The 17,529-nt window shown below is 43.3% G+C and overlaps 2 protein-coding genes across 3 annotated transcripts in view; both read right to left on the reverse strand.

Moving 5' to 3' along the window:
• Positions 1–8,234, reverse strand: part of LOC146991300 (adenylate cyclase type 9-like) — a 66,966-nt gene extending 58,732 nt beyond the window's left edge. For both annotated transcript variants that reach the window (XM_085801388.1, XM_085801302.1), the window contains exon 1: positions 4,105–8,234. In XM_085801388.1, coding sequence (XP_085657514.1) covers positions 4,105–5,992 — 1,888 coding nt within the window. In that variant the 5' untranslated portion in view covers positions 5,993–8,234. The remainder of the gene's footprint in view (positions 1–4,104) is intronic.
• A 4,586-nt stretch (positions 8,235–12,820) lies between these two features.
• Positions 12,821–17,529, reverse strand: part of LOC146991302 (sarcalumenin-like) — a 35,805-nt gene continuing 31,096 nt past the window's right edge. Inside the window, exons 7-8 of the mRNA XM_085802028.1 lie at positions 16,404–16,753; positions 12,821–14,646 (exon numbers count right to left, since the gene is read on the reverse strand). Coding sequence (XP_085658154.1) covers positions 14,149–14,646; positions 16,404–16,753 — 848 coding nt within the window. The 3' untranslated portion in view covers positions 12,821–14,148. The remainder of the gene's footprint in view (positions 14,647–16,403; positions 16,754–17,529) is intronic.

Consider the following 17,529-nt stretch of genomic DNA (forward strand, 5'->3'; position numbering starts at 1 on the left):
ACCTCTTTTCCCCCATGGAAGTCCACATGCTGGGGTTTCACCCACCTCTGGTATCCCTCACACAGGGGGTCATCTAAACCTGTTGGTCCTTCCTGTAGCTCTGACACTGGACACACCTCTGGTCTCACAGTGAGCCAGCACACTCCTCACACCTGTAAGGAAAAGAGAGAGTTGTCATGACACCTGGCTTTGGACCTCCCAAACCTCCAGCTTCACCACAACACCAAAGAACCTGAGCCGTACACAAGGCAGTCACAGCACAAATTAAACTGTGGTAGCTGTGCACCATCACACAAACAAGAAACACATTCATACAACTGCAGTACACAAGCACAAAATTAAAAATGAAACTTTTTTAAAAATCTGTTTTGTATGTTCAACTTCATAGATACAATGTTGCAATTAACACACTACATACCTAATTGTGATGGGTTTCCCTACCACTGTGTATTTATTTATTTATTAAATACAATTCTTTGATGCATGTATTGTTGGTATGTTGTTGTTTGGTGCACCTTTAAATGACTTGGGCCATGCATGATCCTTGTCTGTTGAACACATGGAATTTCTATCATATTTTTTGGCAGAGTACATAAATTATTTACTAAGTATTTTGTTGCTTTAAGGCTTGTTGCTTTATGATCTTCTAGTCCAGTGGTACAGTAGCAATATTGAGCTAAACTGGTCGTAATTACCAGCTTCAACTGCAGAAGAGAAATGCACCAGAAGTCAGCTGCTGGAGTTTACTGAAGCTAAAGATGTCAGTCATTTGTTATGTATTGTTAGTAAACTAGTGGTTTGATAATGGCTTGCAGCAGTTAATATACTAAGTAGCCTACAGTAAGAAGGACGATGTTTACCCCCCCCATCCGGAGACGTGGAGACTGAGAGGAGTGAAGAGAAAAAAAAAGTAGGCTACGGTAGGACGGAAGTGCAGTCAGGCAACGTCTGTGTAACTTTTGCCATCATAGCCATAACAGTGTGTAGTTGTGTAGGTAGGCAACTGTTTATTTCATTCAGCTTACATGTTTTATGTGAAGAAAATACGGATGATATGTAACGTAGCATTTAAAAAAAAAACATCAGAGCGCATTAAGCTGTCAATGAAACGCGATCTGGCCATTCTAATTAATGATGAGAAAAAAACGTATCTCCGCCGTCGCGGTAAAAATAAACACGTAAATCCATTTAAACACGATTTTAGTAAAATGTGGATTATATCATGACACTCACATGTGTATGACCACATTTAATGTTATTGTAGCAAATTTGATGATACCACATTCAAACACTGTGAAATTACGGTGTTTTTTCCATTTCCTGTAAAAGTACCGTTTTGGACATACGTGTTCTACGTCGGGCAGCGACGATATAATGGTTGTGAATGGTGCTCACTCTTCTTCGTCAAAAAAGACACACCAAAAAACATCCAAATACCTCCATACTGCTCGTCTGTAATGTCCCTCTTGAATTGAAGCCCCGACATGAGAAATTGTTCCGAAAAAAATTAAATAAGTCTATATTTCTCATGTCGGGGCTTCAATACAAGAGGGACATTACAGACGAGCAGTATAGAGGTATTTGGATGTTTTTTGGACGAAGAAAGTTGGTATCCATTGACAACCATTATATGGACAAATACTGCTGCGCGGACCCCTCGTAACTCAGAGAAGGGACGGAGGACTCTGAAAATTCTCCCAGCTCTTAGTCGACATGAGGGTGAGTAGATAATGAGTGAAATTTGAATTTTGGGTGAACTATCCCTTTAACCTCCATGTACTTTTTAACAAACTATGTACGTACCTGGCCAGCTACTAACTGTTGTTTGTGAGATTCAAGCGAAATGGAGGAGTGGTTTGATGTGCAATGAAAGCAAAAGCTTATATCTGTTGTAAAAGAAAATGGGCATGACGACAGTGGGCCCAGTGATACAACAATTCACAAAACTTCAAAGAGAATGGATTTGATTTTCAGGGGAAAGGATGCCTCAAACAGACAAACACATTCAGGTGGTTTGAAAAATCACTGGCAAATTAATCAATCTCAGACGAGCAAACAAACTTCATCAACACCTACAAAAATGTCATTTTTCCAGCCATTCAGTCTCCTGTGCAAAACAGCTGTTACCTCGCTCAGTATATGATGCCGGCTGTTCATTTCTCTCAAAAAGAGGGGGCATGCTGATTTCTGAGAACGATTTACCTACAAAAACCTGTGCCAAACACTTTCCCTGTGCTACAGAAGCTAACTGTTAAGGTCATCTCTTTCTCTGAGCAGGAAAATGTGGGTCCCTCTTTCAGCTGGAAACTAGATGCCATTCTCCCCTTTTCTCTCCCTGAACAAAGGCTGCATGTCAATATCTCACTCTGTCACTGTTCACTAGTCTGGAAATAGAGAGTGATGGCACCATTTAGAGCCAAGTGTGAATATACTCTGACATAAGGCCTGACAATAGAACAGACAGTCTCTGTTCGCTAGAGATCTAAGATTAGATGGTCCACGAGGAATTCCCTGCTGGAGAGATTAGCTCCATTGATGCTGCTTTTCACAGACTATTGAGACAGACTGAGTGTGTTGGTGTCTGGGTTTGTGTCTGTGTGGGTGTGTGTTTGTGTAACAAAGGTCCTTCATATCACCAGAGCTCCAAGTGCTGTCTTAGAAAAACTTAATCTGACCAGCAGCGGAGTAAAGCAAGCAAATGTGCACTTTAATTTTTAAGTCTGTAACCATCAAAACATTTATCTTCTATTTCATTAAAGACCTATGGCATCCCCGTGCACTAAATGCAAGGCCTGCCTTTAAGGTTTACTGCCAAGCACACAGTTGCAATTGCTGAATTGATGAATTTTCCACTTAGCAAGTAGCATGATCCATGCATGGACTAGCAGCAGGCAGTCAAGTCAAATTTCTTTCCATATCTTTTACCAGCCTCTGTCTGGTCTCTGTCTGTCTGGCGTCTGCACCATCCCCCTACTATTCCTATCCTACAAGTAGCGGACACAATATGGTGATCAACTGTTTAATCCAGTGGAATCAAGTACAATACCTGCTTCAGAACAGTAAAGCCGCTCGGCCCTCCTCTTACCAACTGCGATCTCTTGCTTTAACATTCTAGCCAACCACACAACAAGCCACAAACACAGTCAGTCAGGGATAAGAGGACAAACAGCCTATGAAGGTTATACACTGTTTGCATGATTTAAAACTGCACTTAGTCCAAGAGCAGGCCTGATCTGTGTAGTAAAACTGACCTTGTTTGACTACATCTTAACTACTTGTTCAAATACACTCAAGCCATCCTCATGCCATAACTATCCATTAATAGTATTACTATGTAACATTTGTTGCATATGGATAGTAACTTCAATATGGAGCTCCAAATAAATCTGTAGAGTTTCACTCCAAAACAACAAACTTAAAATGTATACACATTTGTGCAAAACCAGCATTAGGAAAATATTTCCTTTTGGAGTGGACAATGTACGTCCTTGAGCAACAAAACTACATTAAATACACTGTTAACTGGCCTATGTTTCACATGTTAGTAAATTACTTCAATTGATTTGTTTTCTTCAGAGAGATATTCTCCCAGCACTGACAATGACAGTTAGTATTAAGTCAATGTTGAAATATAGCCAGTTGAAATAAACCAAAACATGTCTCTCTTCCTGGTGCTCTAATCTCTTGATCTTGTAGCCTGATCTGCTTCTGTTGGTGGCTGTTTCAACAGGACTAACTGGTCAGATAACATATTTTAGTGCTGTCTAGGCATGCAGTGACCCCACTCAACCTTGATGACCACATTGAGAGAATGTAGACATTTAACATTTATCCCGTACACGTTTGAGTTTATTGAAATGACATGGCCTCTTCTTATCATGTGTATTTAGACTTTGCTGTCCTCTTCACCTTATTATCACAAGTTGAGTGTTATCATAAGCCAGGCTCAATCAGCTTTGTAGATAAACTCATAGGTAATTTTCTCTTTTTTTCTCATGTCAAATCATTTATGATGAACTTGTGTTCAAGATCAGTGATTCTTTCTTTCTCTAACATCCAACTTCAGTTCATTTAAAAAAGCATATAGAACAAATATCAACTTACCCTTAAGTTTCTCCACTGCGCTCTGCCCAGCTCTCTCTGCCACGCGCCCATCCTCCCTCTGGTAGCGGTCATCCAGGAATCGAGCGGTGGCCTCTGACAGGTGGACCTTCCCTGCCATGCCCAGCTGCTCCATCAAGTTGGCCAGATTGACATCATTCGACCACACGTCGAACTTGAAGCGCTTCATTCCCAGGATCCCACACAGGACCGTGCCCGTATGAACACCGACACGCATGTCGACGGTCTCGCACGTCTCCTGGCAGAACTGCTCGATGGCCTGGATCATGCCCAGGCCCATCTCCACACAGCAGTAGGCATGGTCCGGTCTGGGCTCGGGGCATCCTGCCACACAGTAGTAGCAGTCGCCCAGAGTGCTGATCTTTTCACAACAAGTTAGTTCACAGAGCCGGTCAAAACGCCCAAATAGGTCATTGAGAAGGCCCACCAAGGCTGGCGCTGACTTATTGGCAGACATTTTGGTGAAACCTACAATGTCTGCGAAGAGAATGCTGACAGGCTCCATGCGTTTCATGTTGAAGGGCCTAAATATTATTTGTCCGCGAGGGATGGAGGTCTTCTTGCGTTTGTGATTGTTGTGAGGGTGATTTTTGGGGTTTGCGGCACTCGGGGCTTGTGAAGCTCCGCCACTTCCTCCGCCGCCCACTGAGACGGCCGAGGCAGAGCATGCACCGGAGGAGTAACGTTTGCCAGAGTTCTCACCGCCCCCCTCATCATCACCCTGCTTCATCAGCTCGTCTGCGACTCGCCGTGGCATGACCGAGTGGATCATGCGCTCCTTCAAGGCCTTCTCCACTTCTAAGTCTTTGCCATGCATGATGGCTTGGCCCACTTTGAGGAAGGTGCTGCGGGAACGCACCTCGGACATGATGAACAGGTGGATGCCGATGACATGGGCACAGAGGTGGAGCAAAGCTTTGGCTGGGCCCAGCCAATGGAGTGTGTCTCCTTCCCAGTCAGAAGCTGGACGCGCTAATCCCGTTTCCCATCCTGTATCGTAACTTTGAAGCAACGGTAGCCATCCCAATGCCTCAAATAATATAGAATAGAGGAACCCCAGCATCACAGAGGCATACAAACGGACATGGAGGACACTGTATAACAACAGCAGAACCTCCATACACAGGGAAAAGGTGCCTACAGGGGATATGCAACAGGTTGAAGATGGTGCAGCTTCATCTGGCGAGAGATATGAGGTATTCCCACCGCCAGCCCACTCCAGCTCAGTGTAACCTGCAGTCTGAATCTGTGGAGCTAAGGTTATGGCAAAGGTGACCGCTATCAAGAGTAGGGAGGTTTGGTTGTACAGCCGTGTGTAAGGCTGGGTGAAGGTGAACAAAAATAGGAGCACTAGGAGGACCAAAAAGGAGGCGGTGGGGGCCAGAAAGGTCAGGGGGTTGCAGCGGTCACTGTTGACCCCAAAGTACACGCCCCAGAGCACGGCCGCCACGGCCAGGTAGAACAGGACGTAACGGAAGCGCCGCTGTGTCTGAGGGAAGCACCTCTCCTGGCACGCCTCCTCCAGGATGGAGGAGTCAAACTTGGGGTCCCAGCACTGTGCAGCAGAGCGCTCGAACAGCGGCGGTGCCTTCTTCTGCACCCTGGAAGTGGAAGTCAGAGCTGGTCTGGAGTCTGCTGAGCTGCAGCTGGAGGAGATGCTGTATTTGTGGAGGTTAGGGTTCATTTTACTCACAGCCCCAAAGCCTCCAGCTCCTCCCGCTCCACTGTTGGCGCCTCTCAGTGGCTCATGTTGATGCACGTGTGGCGCGCTGTTGGTGATCCGCACGGTGACGGCGCCGTCCCCGCTGGAGTCGCAGCTCACTTCTGTGCCATGCATGAGAAGCTGCCGGTGATGTTGCAGAGTGGCCATATTGACTGGTGTGACGCGGAAACTAGGGAGGGGGGGTGGGGGGAGGTGGTTGGGCGCGGGGAAAGGTGTTAAATATTAATACAATATCTTCTGATGGCGCCCAGCAATTATACGCGGTGCGTGGGCGCCGTGTGTGCACATGTGGCACGGAGAGGAGGGAGAGGGACAGGCAGGCAGACAGAGAGGGGGAGAGAGAGAGCAAAGGTGTTTGTAGGAATAATCACACTGCATGAATGGTGAGCACGGCACAGACGTCTTTGCTACGCACACAGCAGCCTGCACACTCACTCACACAAGACGCGTCGTTCCAGTTTCTTGAGCAGTTCATTATCCGACCCCGGGTTTGCGTCAGTACTCACATTACATGTATCCTTCTCCAAAGAGGCTCTGGGTTTGAGCCCGGCTTTCTCTCCAGCTGCGGTAAAAACACTGTCATCACTCTTTCTGCCTCCTGAATTGAACATCCTTCTCGGAAAGGACTGGTTAGTGATGCAATGGTTTTTTTTATGCCTTCATCAAGTCAGTCCTGACGTTACATGACTGGAAATTACCTCCTCTTGGATGTGCGCAATATTTCGATACTGCTGACATGACAGAGTCAGACAGCTTAAGGAAAAATGGCCAAATTTCTCTTCATTCCGAAATAACTGTTTGTGTGTGTGTGTGTGTGTGTGTGTGTGGGGGGGGGGGGGACACAGTGCTGCTCAGGTCCAGGGCTTCATTGTATGAGCAGATACAGATAAGCTATAGGATGTCAACAGTTGTGCGTTGTGCACAGCAAGTGGCTACAAAAGTTACACTGTCTTCTTATCCCTGCAACGTGCGTGACAAATGGTCAGTTTCTGCGTCCTGAACACCCCAAAGTCTTGTGGTTACGAACAGCTAGTGCTAAAATAAAGCGTGGAAACAACACAAAAATATTGTTTCTGAAGTAGCAATCAGATATCTCAAAAAAATGAATAATTCTTGCTTTACATTAATTTTATATACTGTGATGGCTTCACATAAAGTATTGCCCATCCAGGAATTAATTGTTCATTTCGTTAATAAAAAAGCTTTATGTGTAATTAAGCAGACTTTACCATCCCTTCTTATTTACTGCTCAGTCTCCTAAGGCTTTACAGTTCTTATTCTCACACACTGGCCTTCCATCTTTATTCCAGCGGGCCCTTGCAAATATTCCAGGCTGAGTTATTTCGGAGCTCTGTCCAGTCCAAGAATCCGATCAGAAGAGGCCTGACAGGCAGGCCTGTTCCCACGGATCCAGCCCCGTCCTTTCCTGAACTCCCTCTCCGGATCTCCACCGTTTATTCCCCCTCTGCCTTCCAAAGAGGGGGTCGGGGAGGGGTATGCGCTATTCAAAGACGCGTAATCCGAAAAGAGAAGCACAGAAAATACCATCCACTGGCCCAAATTAGCGTAGGTTTGCCTCTGCTGGGAGTGTCTGCAACTTGTTGCGCGCAGTTGGCAAAACATACAGCTATGAGGAACAGCCTCGGTCGGAACAGGCTGGTCTATAAATAGTGATGATCAAAACTCTTGCAATAACAACACCAACGAAGTGTTAACATTTGAATGTTTTTCCTCAACTTATTCTGTGGAATAGCAGGAGTGTCCATCACACACAAAAAGTAATACTTAAAAACAAGTCGTAAAAAAAAGCGTGCAGAACGTCAGCGATAGGCCCCCTCTCGCTTCCAAAAGCTCCCAAACTTTTTTTCCCAGGCCGTATTTCCTGCGTTTGGAGAGGAGACCCAGTTAGGAGTCTCTGGTTATTTGGAGGCTGGATTTCCTCCCCTCGCATTCCCCCCAGAGCAAAGAAGTAGAAAATCCCCAGAGCAATAAAGGAAACCCCTTGGATGTGTCCTCGGTGGGATTATCAAAAACCGCCCCCACAAAACTGCAATGACTCCTTATCTCAACCAATTCCTCGGGTCTGGATAGCTCTAGTTTTCGCTGGCATGCATGTGTCCAACAAATACAACACTGTGCGCTCTGACTGTGGTGCGTCCTCTTCCGTCCGCTGCTGGTTGCCACCCCTTTTCCTCCTGATATATCCCTCTGCTGGAGTTGGGGGGGGCAAAAAATAAAGACGGGCGTACTGCGGGAGTTTGGCGGCTGCCTTTCCGTCTTATCCGGGCGAGCGCACTATCTCCTCTCCTGTAGCTGCCACCATCTTCGCTGTGACTCGGTCGGAAATCCTCCCCCAGCTGTTGTGGCGGTGCGGGTTTGTGGGACCAGCCTGTCAAGGACGCCGTAGTTTTCAATGACACGCCTTCCGGTCTGGGTTTCAACAATATGAATAAAAGAGGCCAAATGTGACTACTAAAAAAGCCTTAATTGTAGCCGAATAGCTTAATGCAAAAGCCGTGGTATGCGAGCTGCAAGAAATGTGATTAGGCTATAGTTAAAGCAACTATTCAGACAACTGTCATTTAGGCTGAACACTAGCCTACAATAAAAGCCAAACAGCCTAATAATAAAAGGCAACAACTGACCAAAGGTAGATTACACAGGTGTGCAGCCCGGCTGAAATGTAGCAGATGGTCGAGGTGTCTCCGCAGCCACAACTCCTCTTAAAAAGACACACAGTTAACTCAACAGTTGGAAACCGCGTGGAGAAACAACGATACCAAAGAAGCTGGCGCCTTTAATTTGAAGGCGTGCGGTGTTTTCCGGCTTGTCTGTGTGTGCAGCTTGACGGTCCATGTCGGCTGTGTTGGGTGTCTGAAGTAGAGCTGCGTTCATGACACATGAGGTACAAACCACAACGGCGAGGAGGGAGGGAGGGGGTGGGGTACTTGTTGCGTTCAAGGTATGAGTTCATACTCCTATTTTCCAATCTCCTGTAAAAATAAAAATAAAAATAATAATAATTAAATACAGCTTCACAATACATTGGAAGGGGGTTGTTCATTAGTTAAACTTAGTGGGAAGGCACTTCTTAACACAAACTCACAGAATAACCAAATATGTCACAGGGGCCCCTTGGGTGCAGTGGGCCATTTACTCAGCACATGCATATTAGCATCCTCTTTGGCTGTGGGAAATTTGGAGAGTTTTAACATCTCCAGTCCAAAGATATCAGCAAAAGTCTTTTTACTTGGGTAAGAATTTCACTTTACCATGTCCTTTCCACAAAGAATAGCTTATTATCCTTTTGTGACCATCAAACACAACTTGCATCATTGCAAACGTTATTTTGTGCCCTAAAAACTCACATATTTCATGCTATCCTACTATGTTAGGTCACTGCACAATTTAGAGAAATACACAAAGTGGTCAGTGGGGTACAGTTGAGACACAATGCCTCAACTGTACCCTGATAGAGTTCTATTACATCACATCACTGTTAAGTTCTGCAGTGTATAGGCTAACGATGTTATAAAGAAAATGGAACTAATATTTGTGATACCTGAACAGTGTTATATTAATATGAATAGTATAATTGTATGTTATATAATTATAATATACTAATATTTATATTAATAATACAATAATATTCCATTGTTTGGAATGAATGAAATTATATTGAAATATCTTGTCAAATTGTCATTTTTTAAAAAGTTAATTGCATTTACAATTGATGTTCAGTCATCATCAATGGGTTTCAATAGGTGTCTCAACTGTACCATGGTACCGTCTCAACTGTACACGTATGGGGTATGGTTGAGACGGGACCATGGTAAAAATGCACCTCATGTTTATGACCTGACTGTGCAAAAAATAGACAACTACTATTCATCAATAATGACTTAGTATACAAACATATTAAACAGCATATGAAAAATCACTTATTTTCTGTGTAGGCTATAGTTTTTTTTTGCAATATCTGTTAAAAAATGGAAAAGCAAAAAGTGTCTCAATCGTACTCGGTTATGTTAATTTATCTGAAACAACAAACAAAAAAACAAAAAACACTTTCCTGCAAAGGGAACACATTAAGGCATCAATTTTGTGATAATAATCAAAAGACTTCAATGTGATCTTTATATTGAGGAAAAATAGTGCTGTACTACTGAGATCAATCAATCAATCAATCAATCAATCAATTTGTTTATTTCGGGCATGTCAATTTAAATAGATAGATAGAGATAGATCCTATGAAATGTTTCCACTTACAGTAATTTGTACAACAGAATAGCCTACTTGTGTTGACTTTCAAAATTCAGTTAGTGGCAGTAATAATATTTTCTGGGGAGTGGAAGCAGCCTACAGCACACACAGGGAAGTCAAATGATCACACGCACACAGTGAAAGTAGGAGACAGTTCAATCTTAATGGCCAAGTTTATCAAGTAGAGGGAAAAAAAGAAGAATTGAAAGAAAGATGATTTATTGTGCTGGGAGTGACCCAACAGATATTTGTGGTAAACACTGTGTAGGAAACAGAAAGTATTGGTATTTATGTCCAAGTCATGTCAGACATCATGTAGCCTATCCAAGGTGATATGTGCTTCATAGCTGCTGGAACATAATGGGATGAGACTGTCAACGGCTGGCAATTAGAAAGAAGATAAATAAGATAACACAGGTTTACAGTGTTGATGCTGATTCAGTGTGCCCACGCGCATGTGTGTGTGTCCTTTGAAGAAGCAGTAATGTTTAAACTTTGAATCCAATAAAGCAGGTAACCCTCTGTGAGTCATTCAAGTGTGTGTGTTTGTGTGTGAGTGCATGTGCGTGCTTATGCTGAAGAGCTTACAAGAAAGGCTTGTTTGCAGAGTTGATAAAGCTACACTGATAAGTCTGTGTTAACAGTGTGACTAAAACCTGGGAGTGCTGCCTGTCGGCTCAGCAAACACAGATTACAGTATGAGCTCAAACACATATTTGCATGTATAATATTTACTGCATGTGCACAGGTGTGTTGATGCCACATGTGCTTGTGGTATGGTTTGATTTTTATTGACTGCTGTGGGGAAATTAACTCCTCGCTGGGGGCTGAGGGTCAGCTGCAGGACATGTGCAGGTTGTCTTGCAGATATGTAAAAGAAATGTTTGTGTTGGAACAAGAGACCAAAAAACATGGTGGCACATGGGCTAAACCCCTTTTCTTTAAATGCATTCGTTGTTGCTGTTTCATCACCACACACTGTATTCAAATGGCTTTCCTCTTGTGCCACCATGATGACACTAACATGTTTTGAGAGAGATGTCTCCACTACAATAGGATCATTGCCACAAAATATGGTACAAACATTCATGGCCCTCATGATATGAAGCGACAACTTTGATAACTTGACTTTTCATCTAGTGCCACCATCAGGCCAAATTGTCAACTTGTCCAGTGCTGTGGTTGATCACAATATACACAGTGTATCATTTTTTACAGTATATTGTTGCTGTCAGAACAATAATCCTTTTGCTGTTTTTCTGGACCCTTTTTTTTTTTAAGTAGGTGCTGTATTGATAGGGGGAAGTTTTGTGTGAGACTGACAGTGAGAGAGCATAAATACCTTCAATTTAGCTTTCCATAATGTAGCCTATTCATAACAAGCTCTTTGTATTATTGCATGTTTGCATATGGATAAAGAATAGTTAGTTTGGAATATAGTTTATGACGTTATGATCGTAACTATTGATTTTACAGCAGTGTGAGAGATTTAGTCCCTGCCTACTGACTGAACTGTCGCCTCTTTTTGAATCACTGAACAACATGAGATGCAGGTGGTGATGCTGAAATTCAGAGCCACACTCACTGAGCACCCACTTTTATTGTTGCGTGTGCACACACTGTTTACAATCAGCTGAGACAGTTGTATTGACTGACAAGCCTGAAGGATGAAATGAACTGTTATTTAAAGGGATAGTAGCATTTTTTTTGCACTCGTGTAGTGCAGGAAAAACATAGTTTTTATTTGGACCTAACTAACTGCTGATCTGTGGGCGCTAACCCTGGGCCGGACGGATACATGAGTTGGTTAGGTCCAAATAAAAACTGCGTTTTTCCTGCACTTTTAAGGGCTGGAAAAAATTATATTATAACGAACAATGGAACTGTGTATTTTTTTTCACGTAAAACCTCTTTTAGGCCGCGAAAATAGGCCGTTTCTTTGGGTCCATTCACAACAATGTATGTTGTAAATCTCTGGGCAGGGCTATGGGCTGGAGGAGTGCAGAGAGTCCTCTACTGCAATTAAAGTACTTAGGGGCTATTTGTAGATCATACAACCCCACTTTAAAAAAATGTTACTATCCCTTTAAGGAAATGTATCCAATATTTACTGTTCACCACTAAGGGTGATATTCTTAATTGAATTAACGTTATCTGTCATAATGATGCATTCTAATGTTATGTTACTGCGTGTTTTTTTCAAAGAGAGTACTAATGCCATTTCTATTACAAATTGCTGGATGAATTACAACTCAACAAAACTGAATTTATATTTGTAATGCAAATTATTTCTGTGGTCTACAAATTATCTTGCATAATTCAATTCTATACCAAGATTTTTGTTTTTTGTTTTAATGTACTGTATTGTGAATGTACATTTTGTAACACGTCTGATCAACACATTGAATGAAGGCACCTCCTGGTGGCCGTTTAATGTCACTGCAGGGGGTATTACTGTTAACTGCAGGACATCTGTGCTTGTCCAGCTGTTACACATTTAAAACCATGTTTCTAATGTGTAAAGAAATTAGCCTGCGATATTTTACCCTGACAGCTGAGTGAAGCTGTTTTTAGCTTTTCTATGTCCCACTGTCCTAAAATCCTCTTTCACTGAATTTTGTTGCTAAACAAGCAAATCATATCAATTATATATTGTTCCAGTGGAAGAGATTTTATCTGTGATGTCATTGTAGATTCACAAAGGAAACAGACTTGCAGATTTTTGTTGTTGTTGGTTTACTCAAAATAAGTCACACAAAAGAAAGAAAGACAATTACAAATAGACCTAAAAGAATCAGGAAGAGATTACATATTTAAAGGAAATGCCCAGGGATGCAGTCACTGTCACAATGAGGTAAAACTAACAACAGTGCTCAAAATGACACAAGTACAAGCTTAAATGGTCAGAAACTTATCGTTAAATGATGATGTCTTATGTCATAGCTGTATTCAGCCTTAGTGCAGTGCTGAGTAATGATAAAACAAAACTTGTTTTCATCATGAACCTGTATTAGCCTATAGAACCATACAAAGACAAATGATAGTAGCTACATGAGACAGCAGTGCAGTACAATACTGTTACTAAACATGGTTCAATCGTCCATAAATAAAATACTATGAGAATACCCTTCAGTCTATTCAATTGTCCCACCAATGATATTACAGTATGTACCCACATGATACAGACACTGGTTTAACTGTAAAAACACAGCACAGCAGATTTGTCAGAATCTTCAGCAAACAACACAGAAGACATAAGAGTGGCAGCATTTATCTCTGGAGGAGCATAGTCATCACCAGCATCTTTCTCTGAAGAAAGAAACTTGAATAAATAATGTACAAACATGAAACAGTGAGAATTCTCAGATTTCATTAATATGACACGAGCAATTATGTAGAAATAAAGGCCACTTTCTCTCTCCTCCTCTTTCCCTGCTCCACACAATTACATTTACAGCCAGAAGGAGCCTAAGAGATGGTGCTGTCTACATGTCTCCTTTTCTACACTTGTTTTCTTACAGTGGTCATAAATACTACGTGCCAACACTTGCACCTGCATTGTTTGATTTGACCCACACAGATCCTATATAGGTTTCGTATTGGACAATGTGTAACAGTGTTCTTGCACAGTCATAGAAAAGTATTTGAAAATCAGCTGGCTATAGGAGGTGTGGCTATTAAATAATGAGACTAATGCTGGTTTGACCTACATGGGCCAAGTCTCATTATATAATAGTCGTACCTCGGTTTTCCATCATCTGCACTGTCCCAGTGTAGTAAAACCCATTCATTTGGTACAGCTTACAGCTAAGGACAAGCACTAAGAAGTATTCGTAAATACTAGTAGACTGCTTGGTACATTAGACCTTTGCACATTTTGTATTCTCCTCCTCCCTTGTTCTCTCTCTCTGCTCTGTCTCCCCACATCCAGTCCTGAAAATCACAGCAGTGGGGAATACTTGAGGAAACCCTCTGGCTGCTGCTGCTGCTGCTGCCATCTGCCTTGATCTGTTCCTTCTCCTCCATCCTTCTCCTCCACCTCACTGCCTCCTCCAACGGTTTTTGGGTTTCTCTTCACACCCGGGACCTTCGCAACCAGGGAGAGGAGGTGGGGTTCCTGGTGCAGCTTTTGCCGGGGCGGGCGTGCCTGAGGCCTTGCTGACGCTGCTGAGCAAAGCCGGGAGCTCGTGTGAGATGGCCTTCTCTATTTTCTCCAGCAGACATCCACCGCTCCAGCTGCAGTGGGAGGAGAGCTGCTTGAAGCTGGAGACGGGGTTCACGCCAAAGAAGTCCTGGTAGGCCTCCTTGTCGGGCAGGTCGAACTTGCTGACGTTGGTCTTTGCCAGAATGGACTTGAAGATGTAGTACTTGTCCGGGTCACTCACAATGTCTTGGAACACCTCGTAGGGATCACTGAACCAGCCCAGCTTGTCATTGTAGGTCTGAAGGTAGCGGTCCACCAGCAGGGCATGGATGCGCACACGGATGCCGTGCTGGCGGATGAAAGCGATCTTATTCTCAATCTGGTTCTCAATCACCTAAGAAAGAGAGAGAAAGAAAAGGTCACTTCAAGTGCTACTTACATTAAAGGGATAGTTCACCCAAAATTGAAATTTCACTCATTATCTACTCACCCTCATGTGGACTAAGGGCTGGGAGAAGTTTCAGAGTCCTCCGTGGCTTCTCTGAGTTACAGGGGGTCTCGGCGTAGAAGTGCATGTCCATATAACGGTTGCAAATGGATACCAACTGTCTTCGTAACAAAAAGACACACCAAAAAACATTAAAATACCTCCATGCTGCTCGTATGTAATGTCCCTCTTGTATTGAAGCCCCGAAATGCGAAATTGTCCCGAAAAAATTAAATAAGTCTATATTTCAAGTCTGTTTTGTAGCGGAAGCTTCTCGAAGCTCCTCTTCCCGGTTCGTCAAATTTGGACGAACTGGGAAGAGGAGCTTCCGCTACAAACAAGCTTAAAAATAGACTTAGGCTTATTACATTTTTTTCGGGACAATTTCGCATTTCGGGGCTTCAATACAAGACGGACATTACATACGAGCAGTATGGAGGTATTTGGATGTTTTTTGGTGTGTCTTTTTGTTACAAAGACAGTTGGTATCCATTTGCAACCGTTATATGGACATGCACTGCTACGCTGAGACCCCCTGTAACTCAAAGAAGCCACGGTGGACTCTGAAACTTCTCCCAGCCCTTAGTCCACATGAGGGTGAGTAGATAATGAGTTAAATTTCAATTTTGGGTGAACTATCCCTTTAAGATAAATCACAAAGTTGATGCAAGATTTCTCCTGAGCTCCAATAGACGGGTTGTTAGTGTTCAAAAACATTACTGTCTTTCTTGGAAACTTCGATAAGTTAGGTAAGTACTTAAAGGGATAGTTCAACATTTTGGTAAATTCGCCCAATAGTCATATGAGTAGGTTCATTATCTTTAATTATCGGTGCATGTTGTTCAGATACTCAAGCTACTCAGCAAACACAATGGAGGTGAATGGTACAGGTCCCCTTTCCCTCATCAAACTCATCAAATAACAATCCAACAACTCCAAAACGCTCTCCTGGAGAAGTTGTGACCTGCACATTCACCACACAATGAAATAATCATGTATAATTTTGTAACCTTATGACACATGAAGCAAATACTTTGAACTACTTGCACTTTTGAAGTCACTCCGCCATACACCAGCCATGTCTGGAAAGTTGTTCCGGCTATGCATTTGCCTCGAAAACAACTCTGTCTCATAAAGTTACATTAGTAAAGGAGAAGTAAGCGGAATATTTGTGTTAATATAAGTCTTAAATAGTTCTATCTTCCGACAGCAATCACTTATATAGAGTGTTTGGTCCAAAACACGGGTCTGTCAGTCACTCTGCTCTGCTGTAAGTCGAGGAGAAAACTTTCCTTGTATCCTACAACCTTTATCCAATGAGGAGAGAGAACGTCATAAAGGGGCGGTGCTCTCTGTGTGTGCAGCCAAGGGATGCGTGTGAATGTGGCGACGTAGGGACGAGGGCGGGGACTGCTAACTCCATCGGCTGACAAGAAGTTAGCCAAAACCACCGGATCGCTTACTTCTGCTTTAACTTATTATATCTCTACCCCACGGATCTCAAACCAACATGCTCAATAATTAAAGGCAATGAACCTACTCCTATGACTATAGGGATTATGGCGATAGGCGAATTTGCCAAAATGTTGAACTATCCCTTTAATCTGTGTGCATCTTTACTCAGGGAATCTTGATGTAAACAAAAACAAGTCAGGAAGTTGTACCTGGTTGAGATCCTCCAGCAGTGAGGTCTCCTCCTTCTTGAAGAGCTCTCTGCTGGTGTCTGCAGCGTAGTCCAGAGGCCAGAAGGAGCTCATGTAAACCCGCGGGGGCTCTGTGACATTGATCAATGGCGCCATGCTCCAGAACAGGGCCCCGTAGACCCTCATCAGGTCCTGGTTGGTGAGGCTGTCGGCCTTGTTGAGAATGAGGCGGATCTGGGACTCGCGGCCCTTCATCTGCTTGAAGAGCATCTCCAGCTCCCCGCCCACGTCCAGCTTGGTGGGGTCGAACACCAGGAAGATCAGATCAGCTCGATCGATGAACCACTGGCACACCTCATTATAAGGGTAACCTGAGAGAGACGGACATGAAGAATTAACACTTTCTCACTCTGCCAAAGGCCCAAAATACAGTTGGATAGACACCAGACACGAAACTCAAGTCTTAAAGGGATAGTTCACCCAAAATTGAAATTTCACTCATTATCTACTCACCCTCATGTGGACTAAGGGCTGGGAGAAGTTTCAGAGTCCTCCGTGCCTTCTCTGAGTTACAGGGGGTCTCGGCGTAGCAGTGCATGTCCATATAACGGTTGCAAATGGATACCAACTGTCTTCGTAACAAAAAGACACACCAAAAAACATCCAAATACCTCCATGCTGCCCGTATGTAATGTCCGTCTTGTATTGAAGCCCGAAATGCAAAATTGTCCCGAAAAAAATTAAATAAGTCTATTTTTCAAGCTTGTTTGCAGTGGAAGCTCCTCTTCCCGGTTCGTCAAATTTGGACGAACCAGGGTCTGTCCTCTTCCCAGTTCGTCCAAATTTGACGAACCGGGAAGAGGAGCTTTGAGAAGCTTCCGCTACAAACAGGCTTGAAATATAGACTTATTTAATTTTTTTCGGGACAATTTCGCATTTTGGGACTTCAATACAAGACAGACATTACATACGAGCAGCATGGAGGTATTTGGATGTTTTTTGGTGTGTCTTTTTGTTAGGAAGAAAAGTGGTATCCATTTGCAACCGTTATATGGACATGCACTGCTACGCCGAGACCCCCTGTAACCCAGAGAAGCCACGGAGGACTCTGAAACTTCTCCCAGCCCTTAGTCGACATGAGGGTGAG

This window comes from Trachurus japonicus, chromosome 1 (genome assembly GCF_045865225.1).
Source record: "Trachurus japonicus isolate A0001 chromosome 1, Traja_1.0".
In the NCBI taxonomy this organism is placed as follows: Eukaryota; Metazoa; Chordata; class Actinopteri; order Carangiformes; family Carangidae; genus Trachurus; species Trachurus japonicus.